This window comes from Nelusetta ayraudi, unplaced genomic scaffold (assembly GCF_046127955.1).
Source record: "Nelusetta ayraudi isolate G7.1 ecotype Tasmania unplaced genomic scaffold, CSIRO-AGI_Nayr_v1 ptg000212l, whole genome shotgun sequence".
NCBI classification, from domain to species: Eukaryota; Metazoa; Chordata; class Actinopteri; order Tetraodontiformes; family Monacanthidae; genus Nelusetta; species Nelusetta ayraudi.
Genome location: NW_027466261.1, coordinates 144,708 through 172,500, shown reverse-complemented (window position 1 = coordinate 172,500; position 27,793 = coordinate 144,708). Strand labels below are relative to the sequence as shown.

The following is a 27,793-nucleotide window of genomic DNA, read 5'->3' as shown; positions in this document are numbered from 1 at the left end:
AGGGTTCCTTTCTGACATTTCCCTCAAAGACACTTCCCCACCTGTTGTCTGAAACCTGTTTCTCTCCTTCTCATATGTGTGTGTGTTTGTGTGTGTGTCCGTGTGTGTGTGTGTGTGTGTGTGTGTGTGTGTGTGTGTGTGTGTGTGTGCGCGTCCGTGTGTGTGTGTATTTCTCGGCCTAACCAGTGGCATGGACCTCGTAACCCGAAAAGAAAAAAAAAACGTGAAACGTAGCGGGAACATAAATATATATGGCAGCTGAGCAATTCATGTACCAACTCCACCCGCCTCTCTCCCCAACCCCCTCCCTCTACACCACCGCCGTCAACACAACCATCTACATGTTCTTTCACTTCCTTGTTGTCATGGTTACAGGAGTAAAGCAACATCCCTGCAAGGCCGGACCGGCGGAGCTCGGGCTGCTCTTCCACACGGTCGGCTGGGCTGGGCTGGGCTGGACTGGACTGGACTGGGCTGACTGGGCTGGGCTGACTGGGCTGGACTGGGCTGGACAGGGCTGGACTGACTGGGCTGGACTGGACTGGGCTGACTGGACTGGGCTGACTGGGCTGACTGGGCTGGACTGGGCTGGACTGGGCGACAGTGATCGACGACTGGAAAGGGAGGAAAACTTTCTGGAAAGCGTCTGAACAAACGGCTGAAGGAGGCACTGATATGTTTCTAGATATAAAGTGTGTGTGTGTGTGTGTGTGTGTGTGTGTGTGTGTGTATGTGTGTGTGTGTGCATCACATACATTCAAATTCTGTTCATGTACAATGACGTGTTTGTGTGTCAATGCGTTTGTCTATTCTTCATTTAAAACATTTTTTTTTTTTTTTTTTTTTTTAAGAAATTTCTTTCTGTCACTCGGGCGTCATCCGGCTCCTAACGCGTGCAAGGTCACAGGTTCTCTCCGGGCTGGTACTGCGGCTCGGTGGCGGTGAAGTAGTCCTCCAGGAAGGACTGGAGGTACTCGAAGGTGTGCCTCTCGTCGGCCTCCCGCCTCCAGCACTGCACCATGAGTTCGTGGAGCGAGGCGGGGCAGCCCGGAGCGCAGGGCATCCGGTAGCCGCGCTCCACCTGCTCCAGCACCTCGCGGTTGTTCATGCCTGAAGGGGATTGGATTTTTTTTGTTGGTTTTTTTGGTTGTTGTTTTGGAGAAGCAGGGAGAAGATTGGACCTATGAGAGCGCGGTCAACGTCACAAAATAATGTAACGATGTGCGATGTTGATTTATTTATTGGACACGGGCCAGAAGTGGAACATGCCACAGTCATTTCAAATGTGATGTTAATCTGTAATTTGTAAGCAGATAAAGTGGGCAGGACGTCGCCGAGGGTCTGAACTCACAGGTCCAGTGTGTAAAACTTTGAGAGAAAGTCTGAGGTCACTGTCAGGAGGACCCTTACTGCTCTCTATACATTCTGATTTATATGAGAACTGTTCTGAGAGCAGGAAAACCAAGTGACTTTTATTGCACTGTGAGGAACACACTGTTAATGATGTATTCAGGAGCACTATGTAAAGCTTTTACCAATACAAAAATCTCAAACCAAGGCAAATTATACACACTGGACCTTTACCCTTCAACGGTCAACGGTCAACGCTCATGAGACACATACATTTGTAATGATAATAATAACAATTCCGATAGATTTGATGTCAACACTTTCCAAGTGAAAGCTTCACGCTAGGTCACTGAAATGAGACATTAATTACAATGATGAAATGTTGTGTGAAAACAGTCGGGCAACGCTGCTGAAAGGTCCCTCACTCTGTCAAATTTCATTTCATTTGACTCATTTTTATTATTTATCCTTTAAGTCAATTCAATCGTTGTTTTTTTTCTTATGTATATATATATATATATATATATATATATATATATATATATATACATATATATATATATATATATATATATATGTATATATATATATTTATATATGTTTCTGCTGAAGAAAATCAACTTCATCAACACACACACACGGTCAGTATGGAAAGCGCTGGGTACCTGGGTACGGCACCCGGCCCTTGGTGATGAGTTCGGTCAGCAGGATGCCAAAGCTCCAGACGTCTGACTTGATGGTAAACCGTCCATACAGCGCCGCCTCTGGAGCCGTCCATTTGATGGGGAACTTGGCCCCTGAAACCATGGCAACGTGGCACAGACGCATAATTATATAATTAGAATAGGTGATGTATAAAAATATAGATATGGAGGCAGAGGCAGATAGTATTAATCACGGACTTCCGTTCCTCTCGCTCTCTCGCTCGCTCGCTCGCTCGCACACACACACACACACACACACACACACACACCAAGGCTGTTACCTTGTCTGGCTGTGTATTCGTTGTCCTCGATGAGGCGAGCCAGGCCGAAGTCGGCGATCTTGCACACCAGGTTGTCTCCCACCAGGATGTTGGCCGCCCGCAGGTCACGGTGGATGTAGTTCATCCTCTCAATGTACGCCATACCAGCCGCAATCTGGCCCACGCACGCACACACACGCACACGCACGCACACACACGCACAAAGAAGCAGAAGCTCAGACAGGCCCCCGCTAAGCGGATGGCGGAGGTCTTTGCTGGACTGACCTGCGCCGCCATGTCCACCAGCTGAGGCAGCTTCAGGTTCTGTCCCTCGCCGTCTTTCAGGAAGTCCAACAAACTTCCTAAAGGGAAAAACACGCAGTAGTTTTTCATTTTTGAGATTTTTCCCACTGAAACAATCCGCAGCCAACCCATAAAAATGCAATGAGTGTAATATACTGTTTTAATTTCAGGCAGCCGGAGAGATGAGAGACAGATACCGTTGCACCTGTTTTTTTTTTTTTTCCTTTATCTGCACAAATACAAGTTTTTTTGGTTTCATTTCAATGTTAATGTCTTTGCCACCAGAGTCAAATGCAAATCAACAGGCGGCCGATGCTCATTCTGGAAATAAGTCGAAACATCTTTCAAGTTTAATCACAAACCGGTGTTTAATTTTAGAGAGACTCTCCCTCCACACATGACTTATCGGGATGAAAAGCCGTGGTGTTGACTTTCATGATTTCATTTCAGTTTGTTCACACTGAGCGGAATATCTGTTTCTGATAGGACAGTCGGATTCTGTTGCTGTGCAGGGTTTTTTTTTTTTTTTTTGGTGAGGAAAAACTGGGGGATGAGAAATTAGGCTCCGCTGTTATCATTAAATTAAAATCTAGCATGTTGATTTTTTTTTAAGCTTAGTTTTGTTTTGTTTTGTTTTTTAACGTGGACAAAATATGTAGCGCTCATCATTTAAATGTAACGCATGCATGAATCACACACACTCGACTCGCTGCTCCTATCAATCACCATCGCATCTCGCACAATAAGTAGGCTGGAAAAAAAAGAGGATTATTCAACCTGGATTATCTGAGTCAAACAAGGTGCCCCACCTTCACCCCACCCCCACCCCCACCCGCCCCCTCCTGTACTGTACTGCGCCCTGCATCAAAGGCGGAGGTGAGTTTACTCATCCTGATGCGACACCTTGGCTCATGAACTCGGTGATGATGTAGATGGGCTCCTCCGACACCACGGCGTAGAGCTGCACCAGCTTGTCGTGGCGGAGCCTCTTCATGATCTGAGCCTCCTCCAGGAAGGCCTCGGGAGACATGGTGCCCGGCTTCAGAGTCTTCACCGCCACCTTGGTGGTGCCGTTCCACATGCCTGCCATTCAAACGAGACGACGGCTGCTGAGTTTTTTTTTTTTTTCTTTCTTTCTTTCTTTTTTTTTTTTTTTTGTTGCACGACACAGACGGAGACGCGCAGTGAGAGCCACCGCTGACAGTTTGATAGCTGTGCATATATGTGAGAGCCTATACGGCGGCGACATGGACGCCCACATGCATGGATATAAATATCACACGTGCAGAAAAAGACACGCGCGGCTCATGATGCAGCACGAACATGTGGTCAGAACGTCTGTTGCATGCAGTCGGGTCTTTTTGTGTGTCGTCTTGTTTTTTTGTTTTTGTTTTTTTTAAAGAGCATGCATGACAGACAATGTGAGGAGGGGAGAAGTCAAGGGAGGATGGACGGGAGGGAACCGTGGGCGCCCCCAGCTGGCAGCCGATAGGAGCCTTTCGACCTCAGCAGCAGCCCTCTGTGAGCTCACGCCCGGCAGCGATTGGCTCTGCTTCTCCTGAAGGCCTCGGCTAATGTCTCTCTTTTGGGGTCTGTGTGTCTGCATTGATGAGCTCTGTGGTGAGAAGAGTGTTGCACAAAGCTCACAAGAGGAAGCCAGGCAGGTAACAGAAGTTAAATAGCCCCACCATAGTCAATGACAGGGCCTGCTAATCTCACTGTTGCAAGTCAATAGTTCACCCCCCCACCCCCCCAAAAAAAGAAAAAAGTCATAATTTCAGGGTGGAACATCTTCTTGGTGGGGCAGCTGTGGCTCAGTTTGTAGAGCAGCCTGCGAATTTGAAGGGTTGGAGGTTGAATTCCATGACGCTGTTGCGATTCACCTCTAAATCCATCTGACTGAAGAACCACCTCATCACGGCGTAAAAACCTTTTAGCCATATCCGAGAGCTGTTTCCAAATGTAGGCGTTTCCATTACCAGCTTTTTAACTGCCATATTTAGGTTTTGGCGCAATTCTGGGGGTTGATGGAAACGTTGTAAAGCACCTCAGGCTTCCACCAAGGTGCCGGGAAGTGCAGTCCATTTACCATTACTGTGACGCAAAACTGCTCTCATGCAAACGAAAAACACGTTCAACTTAAGACACATTCAAGCATTAGCGACACCTACTGGACGGACGGACGGACGGACGGACAGACAGACAGGCGGCCCTCCCGGTCTGCAGGGGGCGTCAGAGGCTCTCACCCATCCAAACGTCCCCAAAGCAGCCCATCCCCAGCTTCTGCTTGAGAGACAAGGTGCTCCTGGACACCTCCCAGGCGTCCCGGCCCAGTCCCAAGGTGAGAGGGGTGGCGTTCACACAGGCCGTGGTCAGGTAGTGACACAGACCGTCATTGCTCACTGGTCGCCGCCAGGAAGTGGGTGGCGGTCAGGGAGAAGAGGCAGGAAGTGAGGAGGAGAGGATGGTGGTGTGTGTGGGGGGTGGGGGTGGTTAGAGGAGAGAAGGGAGGGGCGAGATGGGGGAGGGAGGGGGGGGGGGTGGATGATAAAGAGGTGGGGGTGAGACGATGAATCATGCACATGCACAAAACCCGGCGGAGAGGGGGAGGAGTGTGAGGGGGGAGGGGCGGCGCCCTGCACACCTGCATGTAAAACACTCACATTTATTGGCTGTGGGCTGTGTGTCATGATTGTCACACACCTGCTGGATTTACTGCAGGCTTGACGCAGCTCCGCAGCTTTTATTGAACACAGATATGAGATTTTTGATCTGTTTTTCTTTGTTTTTCGCTGCCGAACACACAAACTAAACTTAATGCCACACACACACGCGCACAAATATCTTGCTGCGCTGATGCAGGTGTGCGCCAGCTGTCACTCCCCCGACCTCCTCCCGCTCTCCACCACCGTCCCTACCCATCCAGACTTCTCCAAACTGGCCGTTGCCCAGTTTCTTAATCAGATGGAGGGATTCGCGGGGAATCTCCCACATATCCTTGGTCTTCACCGATAAGTCGGCCAGCTTAGGCATGCCCCGCTTGCAGCTGCCAATCAAACGGCAGCAGAGTCCAGCCGCTCTCTCTGGCGGCGGGTGGCGAGGGATAGGAAGAGAGGGAAGCAGGGAGGGAGGGAGGGAGGGAGGGAGGGCAGACAGACAGAAGGGAGGAGAAAAAAAAAGCAGCAAAAGCAACAACATGAGGGGAAAACAAGAGTAACAAGAACGCAAAGTTGAGCAAAAAAACAAACATCCAGAGCAACATCATGTGCAGGTAGTGGTGGAGGGTGGGGAGGGGGGGAGGGGGGGAGGGGGGGAGGGCACAGCAGCTACAGACAAGGAGAAACAAACAAACTCCTGGGAGAAAGTCGGCGATACAGAGAGGAAAATGGTTATGTTAACCCTCGCCAGCAGGGGGCAGATTGACACTGACAGATGGGGTGGGGGGGGGCTAGCCCAGGGTGTTGACTGCTGGCTGTAAATGAATCCTGCCTCTTACAACATCAGCCAAAGAGCCGCTAATAGTCATCGGCGGAGCTTTTTGAGAAGCAAGCAAATCATTTAGCGCAGAGAGCGACAGAGAGAAAGAAAAACAGTCACCGCAGAGTCACCACAGCGGCATCGAGCGCTTCTCGACTCTGAGCGGCAAGTTCCAGCTAGATATTTGGTTTGGGGTTATTTTGGACTTCTGCTTTTCACGCAGGCCGCCCGCTTCATCAAAAAGCAGCTGTTTTAAATAGGTTGCTTGCTTGTTTTACAACACCTGGCTGTGCTCGACAAGGCGAATGTCGAGGCTCTTGCTCAAAACCTGACTATACAACAGTAAAGATTTGAGAGGGTTGACATTTGGGGAGAGTTGATAGGAGAGCGCAGGTGTTACTGAGGTCAGCTTTGGAGCATCAAAAGGTGTCAAATGCAGAAAAGAGGACAACTCCAAGAGAGAAAATACACAACAAAACATGAATCTGGAATGGAAACAGGTAATACGAGAACAAAAGAAGTCAAGCAGAGAAAATCAGACACATTCTGGATTTCAACTCTCGGCGCAATGACACGTGTTGGACTACATGTTGATTGCGTGTTTCTCATGATGTCGACTCTTGGAGGAAAGTAAATTCTGCTTTCCTGTCACTGTCAGCGAGTGAAAGCTTCTGGAGCCAATCACCTGCCACTTTATCCTGACTTTATCTCAAGCTAGGTTTGGCATACGCGCTGCCTCCAGTAGGGGGGAGACACGTGGTTCAAGCGGCACTAAACATCCATCGGTCAAAGTGTCGTCGCATCGTAGTCGACGGTGACTTCAAAATTCTCACCTGCGGTTTCAACCACTGGAGTTTTAAAAAGAGAAAGCGGCAACACCGCCCGCCTCACCTTTGTAGTGCTCTACCAGCTCCTGCACGGTGTCAAACTGGGACCTGGTGGTGATGTAGTAGCCCCCGTTGTCCAGCTTGCGGATCTTATAGTGCTTGACGTGGTCGCCCTTGTTGTCGTCCCAGTCGCGGATGGACAGAGAGAAGGCACCTGAGCAGCGGCGCAGGGAGGGAGCGACAGGTGAACAACAGGTAGCGTGACGTCGCTGTGTGTGTGTGTGTGTGTGTGTGTGTGTGTGTGTGTGTGTGTGTGTGTGTGTGTGTGTGTGCAGCCCGCTCACCCTTGGTGGTCTCACTCTCTCGTATGAGGAAGGTTCCCCTCTGGTTGCCGTGGCCCAGCAGCTGCCGCTCTGCATCCTTCCTCCCCATCTTCCCGAAATACCACCTGTCGCCATGACGACAACACGCAGGTCACAGCGACAACAGCAAAAAAAAAAAAAGTTACACACACACCGACACACCGACACACCAGTCACGTGACCTACTGGAAGCGCCTTTTTGGTCAATCAGTGAAATTTGTCTGGAATCCAAAATAACTTTGCCACACGCTTATTCGTTTCTCTCCGTCTTCTTTGTGTGTGTTTGTGTGTGTGTTTGTGTGTGTGTGTGTGTGTGTGTGTGTGTGTGTGTGTGTGTCTTCTCACTCTTCAGCCTGTATGGAGTCGACCGGAGCTACATAGTTGGAGGGGATGTAGCCTGATTTGCCCGTGTCCAGGGAGCGAGCCTCCCACCAGTCGCCCTCTCTGCAGGGAAAACCACACACAGAGCAACGTCAGTTGTGCGTTTGTGTGTGTGGGTGAGTGTGCGCGCATTATCAGAAAAGCGAGTCAGACTAAAAGTGGACAGTGAATGCACAAAACTACTCCTTCATTCTGGCTAAGATAAAAACGACTGTCCGGCTGTACTGAGCGTTTCGCCAAAGCACCACGAAGCAAACGATGATTGATTATCAATCAACACAACAATCCACAGTTGTGCTTACGTGTTGTTGATGATGTGGAACTTCTCTCCCTTCTGGAAGCTGAGGTCATCCTCGGTGCGGGCCTCATAGTCGTACAGGGCGATGAACAGAGTCACTCCTCCACCTGCGCTCGCAACGCAACGCAACGCAAGCACTCAGCTCTCGGCAATCAAAGCAATCACGCAGTCCGGCCGATCAGCCCTCTGTGATGTCACAAAGGGTGTGATACCTGACCCAGGTTAATGCCATTCAGGGGTTGCCTCCACACTCAGTGGCTCAAACATGTGGACAAGGCATCTATGCTGCAAACACAGGGCTAATTGTGCAGCTTTCAGGAGAGGCACAGAATGTTTTTGGGATGAACGTCTCTGCAAGGCAGAGTTCACTGGCAATTGGTTTTAAACAGACACACTTATTTTGGCTTGTCAATGGACAGAATAGGCATTCATTTACCTGCGAGTCATGAAAACTTGAAATGCAACCTGACTGTTAAACGTACTCGCCAAAAGGTCACCAATCGAAAGATTTAGCCTCGCGTCGACTTCTGTTAAATCTCCGTTCCATGACAAACACATAGAGCATCAGGCACGTAACAAGAACTTTACACAGAAGTCAATTGTGTTGACATAATCACACAGGTTCCTTTTGTTGTTGTGGTTCCTGGAAACAGCAATAAAGCAGCATGAAATGGTTTTGTGTCATGAATGTGACCCATTTTTCCACTGTGCTGCTCTGAACCTACCAATCTATCCATCCATCCATCCATCCATCCATCCATCCATCCATCCATCCATCCATCAACCCATATCCCCACCCAGTGATTACCCATCAATCCATCTACCATCTATCTATCAACCATCTATCCAACTAAAATCTACCCATCCACCCATCTAACCAAATATCCATCCACCCACCCACCCACCCATCCATCAACCATCCATCCATAAACCCATCCATCCATCTATCATCAACCCATCTACCATCTATCCACCCATCTATCCATCCAACCTTCAACCCATCAATCATCTAATGATTACCCATCAATCGATTTACCATCTATCTATCAACTCATCCATGTATCTATCAACCATCTCTCCATCTAAAATCTACCCAACCATCCATCCATCCATCTAAGATCAACCCATCCACCCATCTACCCCAATACCCATCCAACCATAAATCGTACATCCATCCATCCATCTATCATCAAGCCATTTACCATCTATCCATCTATCCATCCATCAACCTATCTATCCATCCAATGAATACCCATCAATCGATTTACTATCTATCTATCAACCCATCCATGTATCTATCTGCCATCCATCTAAAATCAACCCATCCATCCCTCTGTCTATCCATCTACCCATCTATCCATCAAACGATCTACCCATCAATCAATCTGCCATATATCTATCAACCATCTATGCATCTAAAATCTACCCATCCACCAATCTACCCAAACATCCATCAACCACCCGTCCATGTATCAACCCATTAATCCAGCCAATGATCTACCATCTATCCATCCATCTACAGTATATAGATTTCTGAAAAAGCCATAGACCCGTTCCTACTTGTGATGACTCCAGGCCGCTGGTGTGTGTTGTGGGTCTTGCTGAAGATGGCGCTGGAGGAGAAGCCCTCGTTGAAGTTCGGGATGGTCTGAGTGGGGTCGGGACAGTAGCGGCCCTGATTCAAGGCCGTGGACAGCACCCCACCCAAGTTGCCAGGAGACAGATCTGTAGCGTCCGCCCCCGCCGATGATGTCACTGCTGCTTTGGCCGACTTCTTTTGCTTGCAACAGGCACACCCCATAATAACCAGCAACAGAGACGCCGTCTGAGAGGAGGGGAGAGCGCAGAGAGCTCATCGGCCGTCCGAGCTTGTGAAGCACCAAGTTTGTTTTTTACTAATGACGTGTTAGTTTGCAGACAAGGCGACAAAGAAGTGTTGAATTGTGGAGGGCGACGCAGGAAAACCTTCGCATGCAGTTAGAGAGAGCAGAGGAGGAGCTTCAGAGAGGCCCTACAGCTGCTGACAGAGCAGGAATCTAAAGATGCAACAGTGCAGCACCCTGTCCTACATCTCTCTACTGCCCACTACTGGTCGGGTGCAGAAAAGCATTAATCATTCCAATAGACACATAAATAATTCAAATTCCTTCAAGTTAAAGTTTTTCTTGCAAGCTTTTTTTTTTTTTTTTTTCTTTTAAGCTTTAATTAGAGGATCTCAAGTTTTGGAACTTTTCCGGAAATTAATATTACAGCCCCCCTTAATTAAAGTTATTTTAATTTCATTTCAGGGTTGAGTTTCGTGTCTAATTTCTGCCTCTGCAACTCAGAACTCGCGCTCATCAAGAGTGAAAGTAACACACAGGGGCAAGACGGCGAAACAAACCACCCGGCTGTGAAGAGCAGAACTGTGAAGAGAGAAGTAGCACACCTCAGATTACAGTCAGAGGGGGAAAAAAGAGAAGAAGGAGAAGACGAGGACGAGGGCGAGCGCAGCGACAGGGGGAGGGGGGCGTAGGGGGGAGAGGGAGGGGCCTCCTGGAGGTGAGGTTGGAGGGCAAAGTTAACTTTCCTCACCTGATGTCTTCCTCTGTCAGATCATCTGTCAATCACCATCGCCACTGCAAGGACACACACACACACACACACACACACACACACACACACAGAGCACAAGAGGAGAAGGGAGGAGGTGAGTGACGGAGGAGTGAGGCGAACGGGGGAGACACAGCACAGCACCGGTGAAAAGGAGAAAAGGTGATGGAGGAGGTGTGAGAGGAAGGAAAGGCCACGGAAAAATAAAATAAAACAGAGGGTGCGAGGGGAGACGGAGGAGAAGAGAGTGAGAGAGAGAGAGAGAAGGAGAGAGAGAGAGAAACAAGTCGAGTGAGAGACAAAAAAATGTGAGGTTAGCCACTTCCTTTTTTTTCTTTTTGTACTCCCGTGAGAGAGCGAGAGAGCGTTTAACCAACGTCTGGTCACTAGCTGTAGGTGCATGTGTGTCTGTGTGTGTGTGTGCGCGCCCACAAAATACACCTATTAGTGTCATCATCGGACATCACCAACTGACACAGAGTGACAGCAGCCGACAGTGTGCAAAACATGTTGCACAAAGTTCCCTTCTGTGTGTGTGTGTGTGTGAGTGTGTGAGTGTGTGTGTGTGTGTGTGTGTGTGTGTGTGTGTGTGTGTGTGAGAGAGCGAGAGCCAAAAGCTGGATGCACTGCCAAGCATAGTGAGGAAATGACATAAAGACAGGAACGCAAAAACACGCACACTCTTGTGCAGGGTCACCGATTGGACGGCGCAGGCAGGAAAAAAGCCGCTAGCTCGGCAGGCTAGCTTAGCACGGCGCTAGCCCTGCTAATACCCATCACCAGCGAACCTGGTGCGAAGTGACACGGTGTCATCTTTTGCTCTCGTCCAAAAGTACAAATTTTCAATCTCTCAAATTGATTTCTTCAACATAAAAGTGCGTCGGATTCCAATTTTCTACAAATAATCAACATCATGAACAAACCCCCTTTTTAAACACAAAGTTCCCATGGGTGAATTTTCCTCTGAATCTCTCTCTCTCTCTCTCTCTCTCTCTCTGGACGGTTTACACCAGGCTCCATGGACATTCACTCCACTCCTGTTCCCCACCACGCCCCCCCACCCTCACCCCCCCACCCACTGTGGAATGTAAAGGGAAGTCGCACGCAGGACGAACAATACAGGTCACGCATTGAAGGGGAGCGGCCGCATCGGACACGCCAGCCATTGACCGCGGCTCCCGACGCCGCCGAGAGTCCACGAACCCAGCCGGAGAAAAGTCACCGAGGACATTTGCAGCTTCTGTCCGTGTAGGAAATATGAAGGGGGGGGTGTGGGGGCAGGGGGGGGGGTTGAATGCACAACACCTAGCGCACGCACACACACACGCAGGTTGTGCTATCAGGCTGGGCCATCAGGAGAGCTACAGGAAGTTAGCCCTGCTAGAGTTTCCTGTCCAGCCTTCTGGAGCCCCCCCCTCCCCTTCTCCCCCTGGCCCCCCCACACCCCTGCCTCTCTTTTCCTGGAAGCCAAAGTCCATCCACACACCAGCAGCTGCAGAGCCACAAAAACATACAATCTCCTTCCGCCACCCAACAATAACCTCCACGCCACCATCACAGCCACTGCTGCTGCTGCTGCTGCTGCCGCTGCTGCCGCTGCAGCCGCTGCTGCTGCTGCTGCTGCTGCAGCCGCTGCTGCTGCTGCCACTGCTGCTGCTGCTGCTGCTGCTGCTGCTGCTGCTGCTACTGCTGCTGCTGCTGCCGCTGCTGCTGCCACTGCCGCTGCCGCTGCTGCTGCTGCTGCTGCTGCTGCTGCTGCTGCTGCCACTGCTGCTGCTGCCGCTGCTGCCACTGCTGCTACTGCCGCTGCTACTGCCGCTGCTGCTGCCGCCGCTGCTGCTACTGCTGCTGCTGCTGCAGCCGCTGCTGCTGCTGCTGCTGTTACTGCTGCCATCGTGCTTTATTTTTCTGCCACCGCTGAGCAGGTCAACTCTCACTTCTGACCTTTGTGAAGCGCACAGACCGACTCTTTCTGCCGATCGTCCTCACACATGTTGTTGGACAAACGCTGGGACACACACATCATAAATAAAACAAACAAACGACTCCTGCAGGCCGCTCCACATCTGGTCCCAGACAGAACATCGCTGTGGTGGCAGTCACACAATCAAACATCCAGCAAAACATTGCAACAAAGGCCCAGTGCTGAGTGTGTGCGTGTGTGTGTGTGTGTCCGCCACCACCACGGCTACATTGTGTTGTCATCAGGTGGAATTTGTGTTGGAATTTGAAAACGGCTCTGAGTGATGCAGCAAAACACAATGAATGAGTAACGCAACGTCAGTGTGCGGCCACGCAGTGAACACACACTCAAATGTTGTATGGGTTTTTTTTTTGCCCTTCCTCGATCGGCCAGCGGACATTGGAAAGGAGAAATGAGTGAAGTGTGTGTGTGTGTGTGTGTGTGTGTGTGTGTGTGTGTGTGTGTGTGTGTTTGTGTGTCTGTTTTAGGACTATGAGAAGTGTTTCCACCGTGTGTGAACGTGTTGCACTCGGACTTTAATGATCCCTGAATAAATGTGTAAACATGAAGGTGCTGAGGTCGTGAAGGTGAAGTCCTCCCAAATCTACAGGTATTGCCCTGTGTGTGTGTGTGTGTGTGTGTGTGTGTGTGTGTGTTTGTGTGTCTGTTTTAGGACTATGAGAAGTGTTTCCACCGTGTGTGAACGTGTTGCACTCGGACTTTAATGATCCCTGAATAAATGTGTAAACATGAAGGTGCTGAGGTCATGAAGGTGAAGTCCTCCCAAATCTACAGGTATTGCCCTGTGTGTGTGTGTGTGTGTGTGTTTAAGAATAGGCCAAGTTCCCTTTTTTGCCTCCTGAAACCAAGTAACAGTATGCAAACGAGCTGCACAGACACCAACTCTGAACGCACCGCAGGAAAGAAGTTCCGGCCTGAATTCAATTCTGCTCGCTCACGTTCAACCAGCCGCCACCCCCCCCTCCCCTCCCCCCACCACCCCACCCCTCCCTGCGCCAGCCAGACCCTTTCAGACACGTCTGCAGCTCACCTCCACCAGAACCTCACACCTCACGCCACCTGTTGCAGGAAGTGGACGGCGCCTGTTAGCGGCGGCCGGCCACTCTCCCTCCGTGATGCAACCTCTCATCCATCTCTCATCCACCTCTCATCCATCTCTCATCCATCTCTCATCCACCTCTCATCCTTCTCTCATCCACCTCTCATCCCTCATCCATCTCTCATCCCTCTCTCATCCATCTCTCATCCACCTCTCATCCATCTCTCATCCTTCTCTCATCCACCTCTCATCCACCTCTCATCCATCTCTCATCCACCTCTCATCCATCTCTCATCCACCTCTCATCCATCTCTCCTCCTTCTCTCATCCACCTCTCATCCTTCTCTCATCCACCTCTCATCCACCTCTCATCCACCTCTCATCCATCTCTCATCCACCTCTCCTCCTTCTCTCATCCACCTCTCATCCTTCTCTCATCCACCTCTCATCCACTTCTCATCCACCTCTCATCCACCTCTCATCCTTCTCTCATCCATCTCTCATCCACCTCTCATCCATCTCTCATCCACCTCTCATCCATCTCTCATCCACCTCTCATCCATCTCTCATCCACCTCTCATCCTTCTCTCATCCACCTCTCATCCACTTCTCATCCACCTCTCATCCACCTCTCATCCACCTCTCATCCACTTCTCATCCACCTCTCATCCACCTCTCATCCTTCTCTCATCCATCTCTCATCCACCTCTCATCCACCTCTCATCCACCTCTCCTCCTTCTCTCATCCACCTCTCATCCATCCACCTCTCATCCTTCTCTCATCCATCTCTCATCCACCTCTCATCCACCTCTCATCCACCTCTCCTCCTTCTCTCATCCACCTCTCATCCACCTCTCATCCTTCTCTCATCCATCTCTCATCCACCTCTCATCCTTCTCTCATCCACCTCTCATCCACTTCTCATCCATCTCTCATCCATCTCTCATCCATCTCTCATCCATCTCTCATCCATCTCTCATCCACCTCTTATCCATCTCTCATCCACCTCTCATCCACCTCTCATCCATCTCTCATCCATCTCTCATCCATCTCTCATCCATCTCTCATCCATCTCTCATCCACCTCTCATCCATCTCTCATCCTTCTCTCATCCACCTCTCCTCCACCTCTCATCCACCTCTCATCCACCTCTCCTCCATCTCTCATCCACCTCTCATCCACCTCTCATCCACCTCTCATCCATCTCTCCTCCATCTCTCATCCACCTCTCATCCATCTCTCATTCTTCAAAAAAAGAAAAGAAAAAAGAAAACACACACACACACACACACACACACCGAGAGAGAGAAATGACTTTAGAGTGGTGCAGCGTCAATGATTGGTCTGATTGTGCCTGATTAAGTTCTATATCGAGTCGTTTCACACATCCGTCTGCAGGGAGAGCCCGCGGGAAACACTTTCCTTCACTGACCTGTGGGAACAGGTCAGTGTTTGTGTGAGGGGGTCACACCTGCAAACACACACACACACACACACACACACACAGTCACGATTGTCTCCGGTCCTAACAGGAGAAGCCTGCAGCCTGTCTGCACTGCGGCTGCGCTGCGTCTCTGCTTTCTGTGGCTTCGAGCGCTGCTTCCTGCTCTCGCCACAACCAAAAAGGATGCTGTTGGCTCGCCGCCGAGACCGTCGGAATTTTAAAACAAATGAACAAATAATTACTTCAGGCCGCAGCGGGGCTAAGGCGGATCGAGGTGGACGCGGCAGGTTTTCCCCATTCATCCACGCCGAGGTGTTGAAACGTCTGACTCCGCCCACCCCAGACGCTGTCGCAAGACAAACACCTTGTGCAAGGGGATCAACCTGGGAGGAAAACTACCTCGGCTCGGTGAGTTCTGGAGAATAACTGGGGGGAGGGGGGGGGTGGGGGGATCAGGAGGGAGGAAGACTTCCTTTTTTTTCTTCTTCTTCTTCTTTTTTTTTTTTCCAAATGCTGATTGCTGGGAGCGGCACGACTGATATAATTAGTCTGCGCTGGAGTCGCAACTTTGGCTCGAGAAATAAAAAGTTTCTGAAAGAGCTGCGTGTCATTAGAAAAACCAATCACGACGCACACACACACACACACACACACACACACACACACACACACACACAAAAGCCACTGTTATAAATATTGAGAAAATATGAAGAACAAAAAGTAGGAAAAGAAAATCAAAGGTCTCAGACTCATTAAGCATGAGGCCCGAGAGGCTGGGGAAACGCTCAGTGCACTTTGTGACATCACAAAGGGCTCACGGCCAAGGCTCATACGTTTGGAGCAGTTGAGCACCGACAGGCCGGAGAAGACGGCGTCAGTGGGAAAGAGAATTCATCCTCCTGCCGTGACCTTTCAAACTGACCCCAAGCAGGTCATCAAAGCTTTCAACGTACATTCTTTTAAAGCACCGACGAGCCGATGCTGTCGCTCTCTGACGTTGTGCTATTTAAAGCGGCTTTGAGTCTGAAGTCGAAAAACGAAAGGCACTTTTGTCTCATGGGCGGCCCGCACATACCGCAACGCCAGAGACATAAAAAGGAAGAGCAAAGAGCAAGCAGTGTACATGTGCAGATGAGGACGACACGCAGCTGATCCACACAGCAGTAACACACAGTTGGTGAGCAAACGCAGCGTTCTCGCTTTGGTCGTCGGCACACAAACATCCAAACCCGGGCGACACACCCTTTCCTGCCCAGCGGACGGCCGATAAGCAGCTCCCAGCAGGGGAATTTGCACCGGCACACGCACACACACACACACACACACCCACACACACACACACACAGAGCAGTGTTTACACCCTGGGATTTTTCCCACACTTGCACAACAAACTCTTTTTAGTGACTAGTTTTAACAGTCTAGTTAAACGTGTTTTATTCAGTCTTTCTATCTCTCTCTCTCTCCCTCTCTCTCTGTTCTATATCTCTCTCCCTCTCTCTCTCGCTGTCTCTCTCCCTCTCTCTCTGTTCTATCTCTCTCTCTCTCTCTCTCTCTCTCTCTCTCTCTCTCTCTCTCTCTCTGTCCCCCTGCGTGTCTCCCTCCTCGCCTTTTACTTGTGCAGGAAGCTCCACAGGATGCAGAGCGCGAGTGGAGCCGGAATGATAGGACAATGGGAAGCAGCCTGTCACCGAGCCTTCGCGCACACACACACACACACACACACACACACACACACACACAAACACACACACAAACAAAGACAGAAAGGAGCGGGAAAGTCACAGGAGGTGGAGGCGGTGGAAAGTTAAGGTGTCTCTGGTTGCGGGACATCCTGCTTCCACATTAAGTCATTATGTCCTTCAGACACGGAGGACTGGGCCGCCGTGGCGGGGGAGCTGGGCCCCGTTGCCATGGAGATAACGAGACGGTGTGTGTGTGTGTGTGTGTGTGTGTGTGTGTGTGTGTGTGTGTGTGTGTGTGTGTGTGCGCGGCGGTCCGGCCGACAATGGGGCTCATCCTGCTGGAGCTCGTTGGGAACGCGGTGTGATGCCGTCCATTTACCACCCAGCAGCAACACCAGCACCAGCTCCGTGGCCGGGGCCACGCCCCTTTCCTTCCTGCCGGCCAAACCCAGAGGGCTACAGACAGGAAGTGACCTCGTGAAGAAACGGGAAGTGATGAAGTCCGGCCTTGCACAGCCTTATCAGGCTCGACTTCCAGCCTCCGAGTTCCACGACGCATCTTCCCACACCCTCACCTCCTCCTCCCTCCCTCCCCCCCCCCTCCCCCCACCCCCACTTCCTCCCTCCCCCTCCCCCTCCGCCGCTCCGACTCCCGGTGAGGATTAATACAGAATCGAAGATGGATTCAGACGACAGAGGTGCGATCATGGATCCTCGACGTCGGCTGCCGCCAAGGAGGAAAAATGAAAAGACGCCTGCGGAGACGTGACGGCGCAGCAACACCTCAGATGGATGGGACATGTTGAGGAAAAGCCAGGGCGCCGCCTTTTCCTCAAAGTGGCTCTCAGCGGGTGTGATGGAAATAAATCACAGGCACATTTTGTCGCGGGAGACGATGAAAAAAAAAAAAATGAGGGCAAAGTTCACAGTCTGAAGGCAAACTGTACTTCAGAAACTCCATCAGACTCAACCAAACCTACAGCACACTGCTGTGGAAACAGACTGTGGTAAAGTTTGTTGGTCTGTTTTTATGTTTACTGAAAAAAGTAGCCGCAACCCTTCGTAGGGCAGCACCACCGAGCCAGTGAGCCGGCCACTGACGCTCCGGTGAATTCCACTCTTTCATCAGTATTATTATTGCCACGTAAGCGGTTAGATTTCTAAATATCGCCTGTTGAACGAATAGTGGAAGTACCGGTGGCCACATTAACTTCACGCAAACTTCCCTATAGCAGCTAATGGTGGGCAGGCCAAAGTTACCCAATGTATAAATATCACAGCAGCAGCAAAAAAAAAAAAAAAAAAAAATCGTTTCAAATAAAATATACCCGGATTTAATATGACATGTCTGCAGTTAAAATACATCATTTTCAACAGTGTTTAAGCCCATCGGAATGTGTGTACAAGGAGGGACAGCAGGTACCTTCTGCATTTATTCAACTTGGCTCAAAGTGCTTTTGAAATAATAATATTGACTTTCAATACTATTAAATAAATTAAAAAAAAAAAAAAAGTCTCTTACTCAGAATATCGTGTGAATGTGAGTGGCTGAGGATCGTTAAGCGACAATATGCAAAACTCAAAGCTCAATATTGTAGGGAAGCGCCTCTCCACATGCAATTTGATCTTATTAGGGGTTCTCACGGTGTGTTAGCGGGAAGTGTTGCTAGTTAGTTGTTTTCATTTACTTTTTAAATAAGCAACAACAACAACAACAACATCAAAAACTCTTTTTTTTTTTCTTTTTTTTTTAAAATAATTTTATCTTCAACTGTGACTTTTAATAAAAGGGGACGTACCTGAGCCAGAAGGAGTCGATGACCCGGCGGGGATCCCTGGAGTCGGTGGTCAGGGACCGACTGCGGTGTCCGGTGACTCCCGGGGGCGCGACGACAGGAGAGGAGAGGAGAGGAGAGGAGAGGAGGAGGAGGTGGAGGAGAAGAAAACCCAGAAGAGCCGCTCGTGCCGCTGCAACACAGTTCGCTGGAGGGGGGAAGCGCCGCCGTGAACGCGCGCGCCTCGTCCGGAAAGCCGCGCGAGCAGTAGGAAGCCGCTCGCTCGCGCGCGCGCCCGCACTGCACGGAGGTTGTGCTGAAAGTTTGTCGCAAAGTTACCTTCTGCCGACGTGGGAGCGGAGCAGCAGAAGCTGCTGGTTGTTCCTCTAACGGCGGCGCCACATCGACGAGGCTCGCGCGCGCCCCGCCAGACACTCCCGGCCGGGTGTGAAGGACAGGAAGACTGACTCGAGAAGTGTCACATCCGCGAGCGCAATTCGAAAAAGTGTTGCTATGCGGACTGTTAGCTGTGAAAGAGGCTCGCGCAGCTCATTGCGGTGTATCTGCGTTTCTCAAAAAAGAAAAAAAAAGAGAGAGAGAAACAATTGTAGGACAGGTTTCATTCAGTTAGTCACCAACTTTTACACAACACCAATACATTAAGGCAGCGTCGTCACCAAATTAGATTTCACCTCGACCGTGTGGGAGATGCACCGTTATGGTCTTTGTCTCCATCTTGTGGCGAGTCGACGTAAATGCACCTCTTAAAGTTTTAACAGTCTAGTTAAACGTGTTTTATTTACACATGTACGTTTATCTGCACGTGTTGCCCTCTTGCTTACGGTCTCTTGCTAAAACACCGTTTTTTTTATCTCCCTGATCAAAGTGAGTGCAAAGAGAATACAATGGGACGTTGTCAAACTCAAAAGAACATGAAACTTTATTTATATCCTTTTACAAAAATACACTTTATTTTGCACAACAACGCCCCGGTGCCGCAAAAACACGCAGGACAGGAGCGCGAGTAGTCATGATGCGTCAAACGGGGAAACGACGAACAAGAAAAACGTCCGGGATTTCGATATGCATGATCACAATACACTGAGAGAGAGAGAGAGAGAGAGAGAGAGAGAGAGAGAGAGAGAGAGAGAGAGGGTGAGAGAGAGAGACAGAGAGAGAGAGAGAGAGCGTGTTTGATTGAGATATGTGCAAGGTATCCAAAGTAAGTCAGTAAACTGGACCTGATTGAGTTCAGTGCAAAAACAAAGTAACAAATGTACATTTCATAGAACTCAGTTGCAAAGCAGCAATACAACGATAACACTGAAAAGATATGCATGAAGTACATTCATCGTAGTAGGCCCTCTCTTAGTGTGTGTGTGTGTGTGTGTGTGTGTGTGTGTGTGTGTGTCAGGCTGCGGTACAGCTGGCTCAGCATTTGCAATAATAAGACTTAGCAGAGTGCGTGATGGTGTCATCTCATGTAGTGCGTGATGGCTCGCAAGGTGTAGAGGAGGGCCGCCTGCAAGCGAGCTTCCATTACGATGAGATTCGCATGGACCTGGGGGGGGGGGGAATGAAACATAAATGAAATATATGGAGGCAAATACTGTCGCGAGTCCTGGCTCCCATCAAGCCCCATCTGACATTTGAAACATATTGCATTCCTCTGATAGCGTTTCGGCAGCGAAAAACAGGATTTTCTTTCGGCATTTTGCCAAATTATTGACTTTTTTTTTTTTTTTTTTTTTTTAAGCAACTCCCAAATGGGATAGCGGACAACAGACTGGGCCTCACCTTCTCCGAGTGTCTGAAGTGCCTCCAGAAGGCGTGGTAGACGCGAGCCGTGGTCTGCTCGGGGTGGCAGGCCATGGTCTTGACAAACACCTTGAGCGAGCGCTCCAGCAGCACGTTGACGCTGCCGTAGTCGTAGTCGTCGTAGCTGCACCGCGACAGGAGGGGTCAGAGGTCAGAGGTCGACGGATGTACGTGCGTACGTGCGTGTGTGTGTGTGTGCGAGGCACTCACCGTATCCCGTAGAGACATTGGATGTAGTTCCACAGAGCTTTCCTCAGCGTGTGCGTGTCCACGCCCTCGTGCATGGCCATCCTGTGGTACGTCAGGTTGCTCACAACCTCAAAGTGAAAGGAATTTTTTCGTGTATTTAAAAAAAGAAAAAGATGCAAAAATACACCGACGTTTGCTTTAATGAATTTGATCACTTTTCATCTCCCGGAGAAGAATAACTTTACATCCTCAAGCAGTCTGAGGTGAGAACTGTTGAGGAGGCGTCTCGTTTGACTTCATGCATGAGAAAAGTGTCAAAGTCCAAATATTCTTTCCGCATATTTATCTATTTTTTTTTCTCCCAAAGATAATTATCGTGCAGCCTCGGGTTAGAAACTAAGAAATTAAAGAAAGTAATCCGAAGCAACGCTGCGGAATTAAGTTCGACTTCGGGCGTTTGAAACGCGACAGTCGACTGAAATTAAACTTCCAAGAGCTTTTTAACTGCTTTTGACACGTCACACACACACACACACACAAGCGCAGTTTGTTTTTTTTGTTTTTTAAGCCGTCCCCTACTGGTGTTAAAAGGTCACCGCGGTCAAAGGTGGGCGTGTACCTGGAACTTTTCATCCAGGAACTGGCCCATGTCTGGCAGCAGCCTGTTGACCAGAGAGAAGCCGTGGTCCTCCCACGAATAATCCTGCACACACACACACACACACACACACACACACACACACACACACACACACACACACACACACACACACACACACACACACACACACACACACACACGAAATAACAAATATGTGACTGAATCAAACGGTGGTGTGGAAGAGAGAGACAGAGAGAGAGAGAGAGACAGAGAGAGACAGAGAGAGAAAGAGAGAGAGATGCTGGTGCTGATGCTGCAGGGCTACCTGGGCTCTCATGGTGGTCGGCGACTGCTCTCCCCTGGGGGCAAAGTCCTCGTATCTGAACCCGGGCTCCTCCACCAGATGCAGCACCATGTCGGGCGGCGCCGCCCGCACCACCGCTGCAAGCAGACGGGTCAGAGGGTGGCAGCAGTGAGCAGACAGAGTGACGGACCAAGAATCCTGGATGTGATGTCTTGCCATACGTTTTACATCTAAATTTAAATTGCCCATGCTGGAAATTTCTAAATTGCAAATATAAATTTAAACTTAAAAATAAAAAATAAAACAATGACGTTGCCAAATTCTTCCCCCAGATGCCATCGTTGTAAAATAAGCAAAGGGTCAGTTATAAGGTGGTGGAAACCCCGCTGGACAACATTACACCGACGTGGTACAGAACTGGACCCCACACACAGGAAGAGGATGAGCATGATGTCCTACATTGCAAAGAAATCCATTCCACTCAATTGGAAGCACCAAAGACCTCCATCATTTAGTCTGTTCAAGCAAATCTTCAATGAAACTTCCAGAAGATGTGGGAACCTCGACTCGACCTGCCCACTCAAAAAGAGGAGCCGTGACCGTGGACTGATTTCATTTGACTTGCTATTCAGTTTGTGTTTTGTTTGATTTGTTTGCCTGTCTCTTTATCCCTCCTTTCCCTGTTTGTTCAAAGTGTTATTGAAATGGTAAAAAATAAATATAAAACAACCCAAACACACAAAAGCCAATGAAGTGAGCAGGCCTGCAGAAGAGACGTCGCCCTCCTGTGGCGTGTGTGCGTACCTGTGGGGATGCTCTCGCTCCTCTCCCTCTCGAAGCGGGTCACCATCTCCTCCTGCGAGCACTCCTCCTCCTCCTCCTGCTGCTGCTGCAGCTCCGCCATCCTCTTCATCAGCACCTCCACCTCCATGGCCCCGTCCACCAGCTGCAGGAGACACAGGGCGCCCACTCGTTTCTCCGAGCTCCGTCGCCGAGAAGCCGAACCGCTAAACAAACGCCCGGAGCGACCAGCTCACCTCTTGTCTGCCGTCCTCGTGGGCGGGGCTGTGCGGGCTGCGCTGGACGTGCGAGGGCGAGGGCGGCCGGAAGGTGTGGCCGCCGCTGTGGTCGGGCTCGGGGTTCAGGCCGCAGCCCCACACGAAGGAGCAGAGCGAGTGGGCGTGCGCCATCAGGATGACGGCGTGGATGAGCTCGGCCAGCGACCAGCGAGGCTCCGCCCCCGGGCAAACCAGCTCCTGCGGGACGAGACGGGACGGGACGGGACGGGACGGGACGGGACGGGACGGGGGAAGGAGATTAGCGGCTGCTTTTATTCACGCTCCTGTCGAGATCAACCGTGGATTTGGGGTTTCACTTTCAGGCGTCGTCGAGTCGCGGATGATTAAAGAAAAGAAAATGAGCTGCAGAGCGCACAGCTTCTGAACGCTGCCATCTACCCTAATGATGCAGTCGCAATCACTGTAGAATCACTGCAGAATCACCTCTGCCTCGGCAGTGTTTTCATGCTGTGTTTTAATGCCAGTCATTTGCATGAAATGTTTCTTTAAATAAGAAGACAAATAATTCTAGAGGACGGTGCAACATTTCAACTGAAAACATTGAATTCGCTCACGGACGGTGATCTGCTCGAGAACAACTGAGGCATTTCTCTGGATCGCAAAGGAAACAAAATATGAAACCACAGCACAAGGCAGCGTTGCGCTACATTACAGCCAACAGGAAATCAACTTTGTGCACCGTCCGTCAGCTCCGCGGTGACTAAGACGTCGGGGCGGCGGAGCGAAGTCGCCCGCCTGACTGACTGACTGCCTGACTGACTGCCTGACTGACTGACTGACTGACTGACCTGGATGACTGACTGACTGACTGACCTGGATGACTGACCTGGATGACTGACTGACTGCCTGACTGACTGCCTGACTGACTGACTGACTGACTGACTGATTGACTGACTGACTGACTGACTGACCTGGATGACTGACTGACTGACTGACCTGGATGACTGACCTGGATGACTGACTGACTGACTGACCTGGATGCCTGACTGACTGACTGACTGACTGACTGACCTGGATGACCTGGATGACTGACTGACTGACTGACTGACTGACTGACTGACCTGGATGTGCTGCTGCGTGATGAGCCACGGCCGGTGTGCCAGCAGCTTGTTGAGCGTCTGCAGGCTTCGCAGTTTGGTGGGCGCGTGCTGCAGGCCGGCCAGCCAGCTCTCCTCGCCGCCGGCCTCCAGGAAGCCGGCGCTGTGCTGCTGCACCAGGTAGAGGCACTGGTGTCGGGCTGCGGCCTGCAGGGGGGACGTCAAACACAATCCCATCAACTCATTGAAGAAGAAGACGAAGAAGACGAAGACGAAGACGAAGACGAAGAAGAAGAAGAAGAAGAAGAAGACGAAGAAGAAGAAGAAGAAGAAGAAGAAGAAGGCTGCTTCAATTCCAGCACTGAAGTCTTGTTGCAACCATGTCATAATACATATACATACATACATACATATATATATATATATACATACTAGGGCTGAACGATAAATGGCATTTGCGATAATATCGCGATAGATGATATGTTTATTATAATACATAGAATTTTTTGTTTGTTTGTGGAAAAAAGCATCAGAGAAAGATAAAAAAAAAATAATCGCAATTAGATTATTTTCCATAATCGTTCAGCCCTAACACATACACAATTAGATATATTTTTTTAATTAATATAAAGTCCCATTCTATTAGGATAGAATTTATATATATAAATATATGTGTGTGTGTACATACATACATGCACAAACACAAAAATTAAAATTATTAATTCAAACATTCTACACAGCAGATGTTCTCTCCACATTTCTCCAGATTCTAGAGTTTCCAAAACAGCAGGCGGTGATTTATTTTCCATCAGGCCCGGCGTCTCTCGAGACAACTCGCTCCACACCAAACTCAAGTTGGTTGATCTAATCAGAAGCAGCTGTGTCCACCCAGCCATTACACTATAAAAAGGTCCTGTTGGGAAAAAACAGCCATGAAAAGCAGAGGTGCGGTGACGTGGCGTCAGCCCGAGGGCCGGTATCACCGCTCTTTATGCAAAGGCTCGCGCTTCGCTGCAACTCAATTGAAAAGGGGGGGGGGGGGGGGGGGGTAAAAAGCTGCACGCGGCTGCCGAGTAAACAACATAACAGCGGCCGCGGAGCCGCAGAACCAGTTCCAAGCAACGATCCGGGGAGCGGGGACTCTAACCCTAACCCTCTCCACCACAGTGGATGTTTTAAAAAATAAATAAAATAAATAAAAACAGAAGAAACGCATCAGAAAAATAGGAAAGAGTGAAGCAGAGCAGGGACGACGTCAGTGGGCTGCACCTGTCTGGAACCTGCTGTGATTGCCGCTTTGCTCGAGCCAAAATAAGGAGCGCATTAAAATGACAGTGCTGATGGCTGGGTCTGTTTGAGATTTGTGGAAAATGATCAAAAGTGGATAAAGATATCCCACGTCCTCTGACTCACACTGCTCAAGACAAAAACAAGAGAAAGAGTGACGTTTCTGACCATCAGAGCGATGTACTGCCTCCAGTGGCGAGGCAGAGGGCCGTCCAGCTCCAACAGAGCATGCTGGGTTTTCAGGAAGCAGCTGAGGTAAAATGGGTGCAGAGCCATCACCATGGTGATGTGGTCCACGCGACCCAGCGAGAGGAACGACTCGACGAGGATGTCCTGGTCCAGCCCTCCAATCAGAATCTGGAGGGAAAGCACAAGATGGCAGGTTCTTAATAACAGTGTAATAAACACGGCGGCCAGTCAGAATCATTAAAGCTGCCGATGAGCGATGCAACACGCTCTCTTTTAAGTGACAGGCTGACGCTGTTGCTGACGCGTCCATTTCCACAGTATCAGTGGATGCAGCAGCGGCGTCGCATGCATGACTGTCAGGCAACAATACAACACAGCCAGTCGTAATCAGACTCACTCAACCACTTCCTCCTTGTCAAGAGGGAAACTTGGAGTAAGTCACGTATTACTAAGAAAGAAAAAAAAAAAAAAAAAAAAGGGAGCTGACAGCAAGTTTTCTCCAAAGCTCAGCCCAGGCCACTGGGCTACCAAATAATAAATCCACTTTCACAAACAACTCATACGCACCTCTTTAGCGTGGATGAAGGCACTCGGACCCGAAGCCAGAGCTCGGGGAACCTCGATCCCGTGTTTCTGAAGGTGGGGGGGGGGGATGCAGATACAGGAAAAGCAACATGATGCAATAATATGTTACTTTGACATCAGAAAATAACAGCAAATCAGGCTCCAAACGATCGCAATTTATAATCAAACGAAGGAAAAGTAACATGATGCAATAGTGTGCGACTCTTGACATGAGAAATGACAGCAATTTGGGCTCAGACGTCCTACAATGCAACATCAAACAAAATCCCTCAAAAAAACCAAAAAAACAACAACACTGAAACACAAAATGATTATTAGCGGGGGGTGGGGGGGGGGAATTCAGTCGCTCAAAGTTTCCACGATTAATCAATAAAGACAGCTAAATCACTGTCAAGTTAAGAACCATGTTAACCTACAAAAACAAAAGTAACTTTCTGAGCCCTCCCTCCCTCAACCTTCACCAGACCTGCCGAGGACTGGAAACAGCTGAGCTGTGCTGTGCTGTGCTGCAACAACAGAGGGAGTCGTTTCACAGCTCGCAAACCACAAACAGAAAAACTGTAACCAAAACCAGGCGACATAAACTCACAGCCATCCACGCAGAAGTCGGCGGCAGGAAGCGGAAAAAAATTGAAGAAACAAACAGAAAAAAAAAAGAAAAAAACAAAGAAAAAAACTAGAGTTCTTCTAGGGAGAAACCCACGCGCACGAGCGTGTCCGAGTCTGTCCGCGCTCAACGCCAGGAGTTGTTATTTATTTCTTCTCTAGCAACACTGAGCTGTGAGGCCGGCCGGAGGTGTGTCTCGCTCTGGCTCCGGTTTGTTGTTGGTTTTTTTTTTTTAAAGGGAGCCGGAAGGGGGCGTGGCCCCGGCAGCTTGTTTGTGCACTGGGCAGCAGGCAGCGCGAGCTCTTGCATCACCTTCCGCAGCTAAAAGACGCCTGATGAAACGTCCGGCAATCACAGAGGTGGAATAATAATGAGCAGGTGTGCTCGGAAGATATATATATATATATATATATATATATATATATATATATATATATATATATATATATATATATATATATATATATATATATATATATATATATATATATATATATATATATATATATATATATATATATATATATATATATATATATATATATATAAATATAATGAGTTATGAGGTGTAACTCATTTGTCGAATCGAGTTCACACTGTTTCAGTGACTTTGCACATCGTCTAGTTTCGATACCAGAAGGAACCTAGAAAGCCGACAGCCAGGGAACCATGGCGTGACGAACCCGTCCTCTTACCTGCGCGGTCCGCAGCAGCTCCGTCGCCCTCGCCCGCACCTCCTCCAGCGGACACGAGTGTGACAGTCGAAGCAGACACAGGAGCGTGTCCTTGCTCAGCCGCGCCGAACCGGGCCGCTCCCGTTCCAAACACACGCGAACCCACTGGCTGAGCTCCTCCAGAGCCGCCGCTCGCTCGCCCTCGTCCCGGCTGCACAGGCGGGACAGGCTCTTCGCGGTGCCGCAGACATCGGGTTCCGATTCGGATAGGTAGCGCCGTGAGCGGTCGGCACCGGAGACCGGTCCCGGCGATGCCTTGCTGCCGTTGGGACGGCAGGCGACACCGGCCGCGGGGTTACTTGCCATGTCTCCGAGTGTCAGCGGTCCCCCGGAACAGTTGGGTTTTTTTTTTGTTTTTTTTTTTTGCGGCGCTTCGGTTTGGGTTCGCTTATCCGCGGCTGACAGCCCCTAGCTCAGATGCTAGCCTCGCCGCTATATTACTCCTGACCGCAAGCGTATGCGCCCAACGGCTGAAAAAAACAAAACAAAAACAAAACCTCCCCCTGAGGTGTCCACTACCTGGCTGAGCCTACTGCGCAATCATCTCTTCCGCAAATCATTAACGCCGACTGAGCCCCATCCAGCGCCTCCTGTGTCGGCGAGCTCTCCCTGTCACAGCAGCCCTGCGCCTACCGCCGGTTAGCACGCTGAGCTAGCCTAGCCTAGCAAGCAGCTGCTTGGCAGATGCCGCAAAGCTCTCGAGACTGGCGTAACTAACGGACGCTCGGTTGTCGCGCCCGGCGTGATGCTCGCGTCTCTGCTCATGAATGGGCTTTTTCTAAAATAAACACCAAACTCGGCTGACTCCCTGGCGTGAATGTGTCCTTCATGGGTCGCGGAGGAGGCACGGCTAGCCCTCTCCTTGCCTTCAGCTGTTCACAGTT

General features: G+C 49.8%; 2 protein-coding genes and 1 long non-coding RNA gene across 9 annotated transcripts in view; 1 reads left to right on the top strand and 2 right to left on the bottom strand.

The window, feature by feature from the left end:
• yrk (Yes-related kinase) overlaps positions 1–18,808 on the bottom strand; it is a 19,318-nt gene extending 510 nt beyond the window's left edge. The window contains exons 1-14 of one of the 6 annotated variants that reach the window (XM_076016044.1): positions 18,504–18,808; positions 10,537–10,580; positions 9,523–9,787; positions 7,967–8,069; positions 7,629–7,727; positions 7,266–7,369; positions 6,986–7,135; positions 5,536–5,700; positions 3,521–3,700; positions 2,600–2,676; positions 2,336–2,489; positions 2,016–2,147; positions 585–1,110; positions 1–546 (exon numbers count right to left, since the gene is read on the bottom strand). The exon at positions 1–546 is cut by the window's left edge and continues 510 nt beyond it. In XM_076016044.1, coding sequence (XP_075872159.1) covers positions 902–1,110; positions 2,016–2,147; positions 2,336–2,489; positions 2,600–2,676; positions 3,521–3,700; positions 5,536–5,700; positions 6,986–7,135; positions 7,266–7,369; positions 7,629–7,727; positions 7,967–8,069; positions 9,523–9,763 — 1,614 coding nt within the window. In that variant the 5' untranslated portion in view covers positions 9,764–9,787; positions 10,537–10,580; positions 18,504–18,808 and the 3' untranslated portion in view covers positions 1–546; positions 585–901. Of the gene's footprint in view, positions 547–584; positions 1,111–2,015; positions 2,148–2,335; positions 2,490–2,599; positions 2,677–3,520; positions 3,701–4,863; positions 5,020–5,535; positions 5,701–6,985; positions 7,136–7,265; positions 7,370–7,628; positions 7,728–7,966; positions 8,070–9,522; positions 9,788–10,536; positions 10,581–16,145; positions 16,430–18,503 lie in introns of those variants that run through there. The other 5 variants (XM_076016045.1, XM_076016046.1, XM_076016048.1 and 2 more) reach the window with 5 other exon arrangements.
• LOC142881653 (uncharacterized) lies at positions 7,207–20,055 on the top strand. The gene is made up of 2 exons (XR_012925610.1): positions 7,207–7,244; positions 19,894–20,055. It is a non-coding gene; the product is annotated as an uncharacterized LOC142881653 (long non-coding RNA).
• Positions 19,399–27,793, bottom strand: sesn2 (sestrin 2). 2 transcript variants are annotated; one of them, XM_076016042.1, is made up of 11 exons: positions 26,871–27,793; positions 25,551–25,616; positions 24,963–25,151; positions 23,532–23,714; positions 22,429–22,647; positions 22,196–22,337; positions 21,413–21,528; positions 21,106–21,189; positions 20,508–20,614; positions 20,277–20,421; positions 19,399–20,040 (listed from the first exon to the last, which is right to left on the bottom strand). In XM_076016042.1, the coding sequence occupies exons 1-11, from the start codon at positions 27,213–27,215 to the stop codon at positions 19,954–19,956; spliced, it is 1,683 nt and encodes a 560-aa protein (XP_075872157.1). In that variant the 5' UTR covers positions 27,216–27,793; the 3' UTR covers positions 19,399–19,953. The 2 variants fall into 2 exon arrangements, with proteins under 2 accessions (XP_075872157.1, XP_075872158.1); XM_076016043.1 differs by lacking the exon at positions 26,871–27,793 and adding an exon at positions 26,158–26,330.

Bases quoted from the DNA above. Each gene is read 5' to 3' on its own strand.
- sesn2 (XM_076016042.1), bottom strand. From the start codon at position 27,215: ATGGCAAGTAACCCCGCGGCCGGTGTCGCCTGCCGTCCCAACGGCAGC. The intron at 25,152-25,550 runs GTGCGTATGAGT...CTTTCCCTCCAG, and splicing joins CCTTCATCCACGCTAAAGAG to ATTCTGATTGGAGGGCTGGA. The intron at 20,041-20,276 runs GTGAGGCCCAGT...CCCCCCCCCCAG, and splicing joins ACTTCAGACACTCGGAGAAG to GTCCATGCGAATCTCATCGT.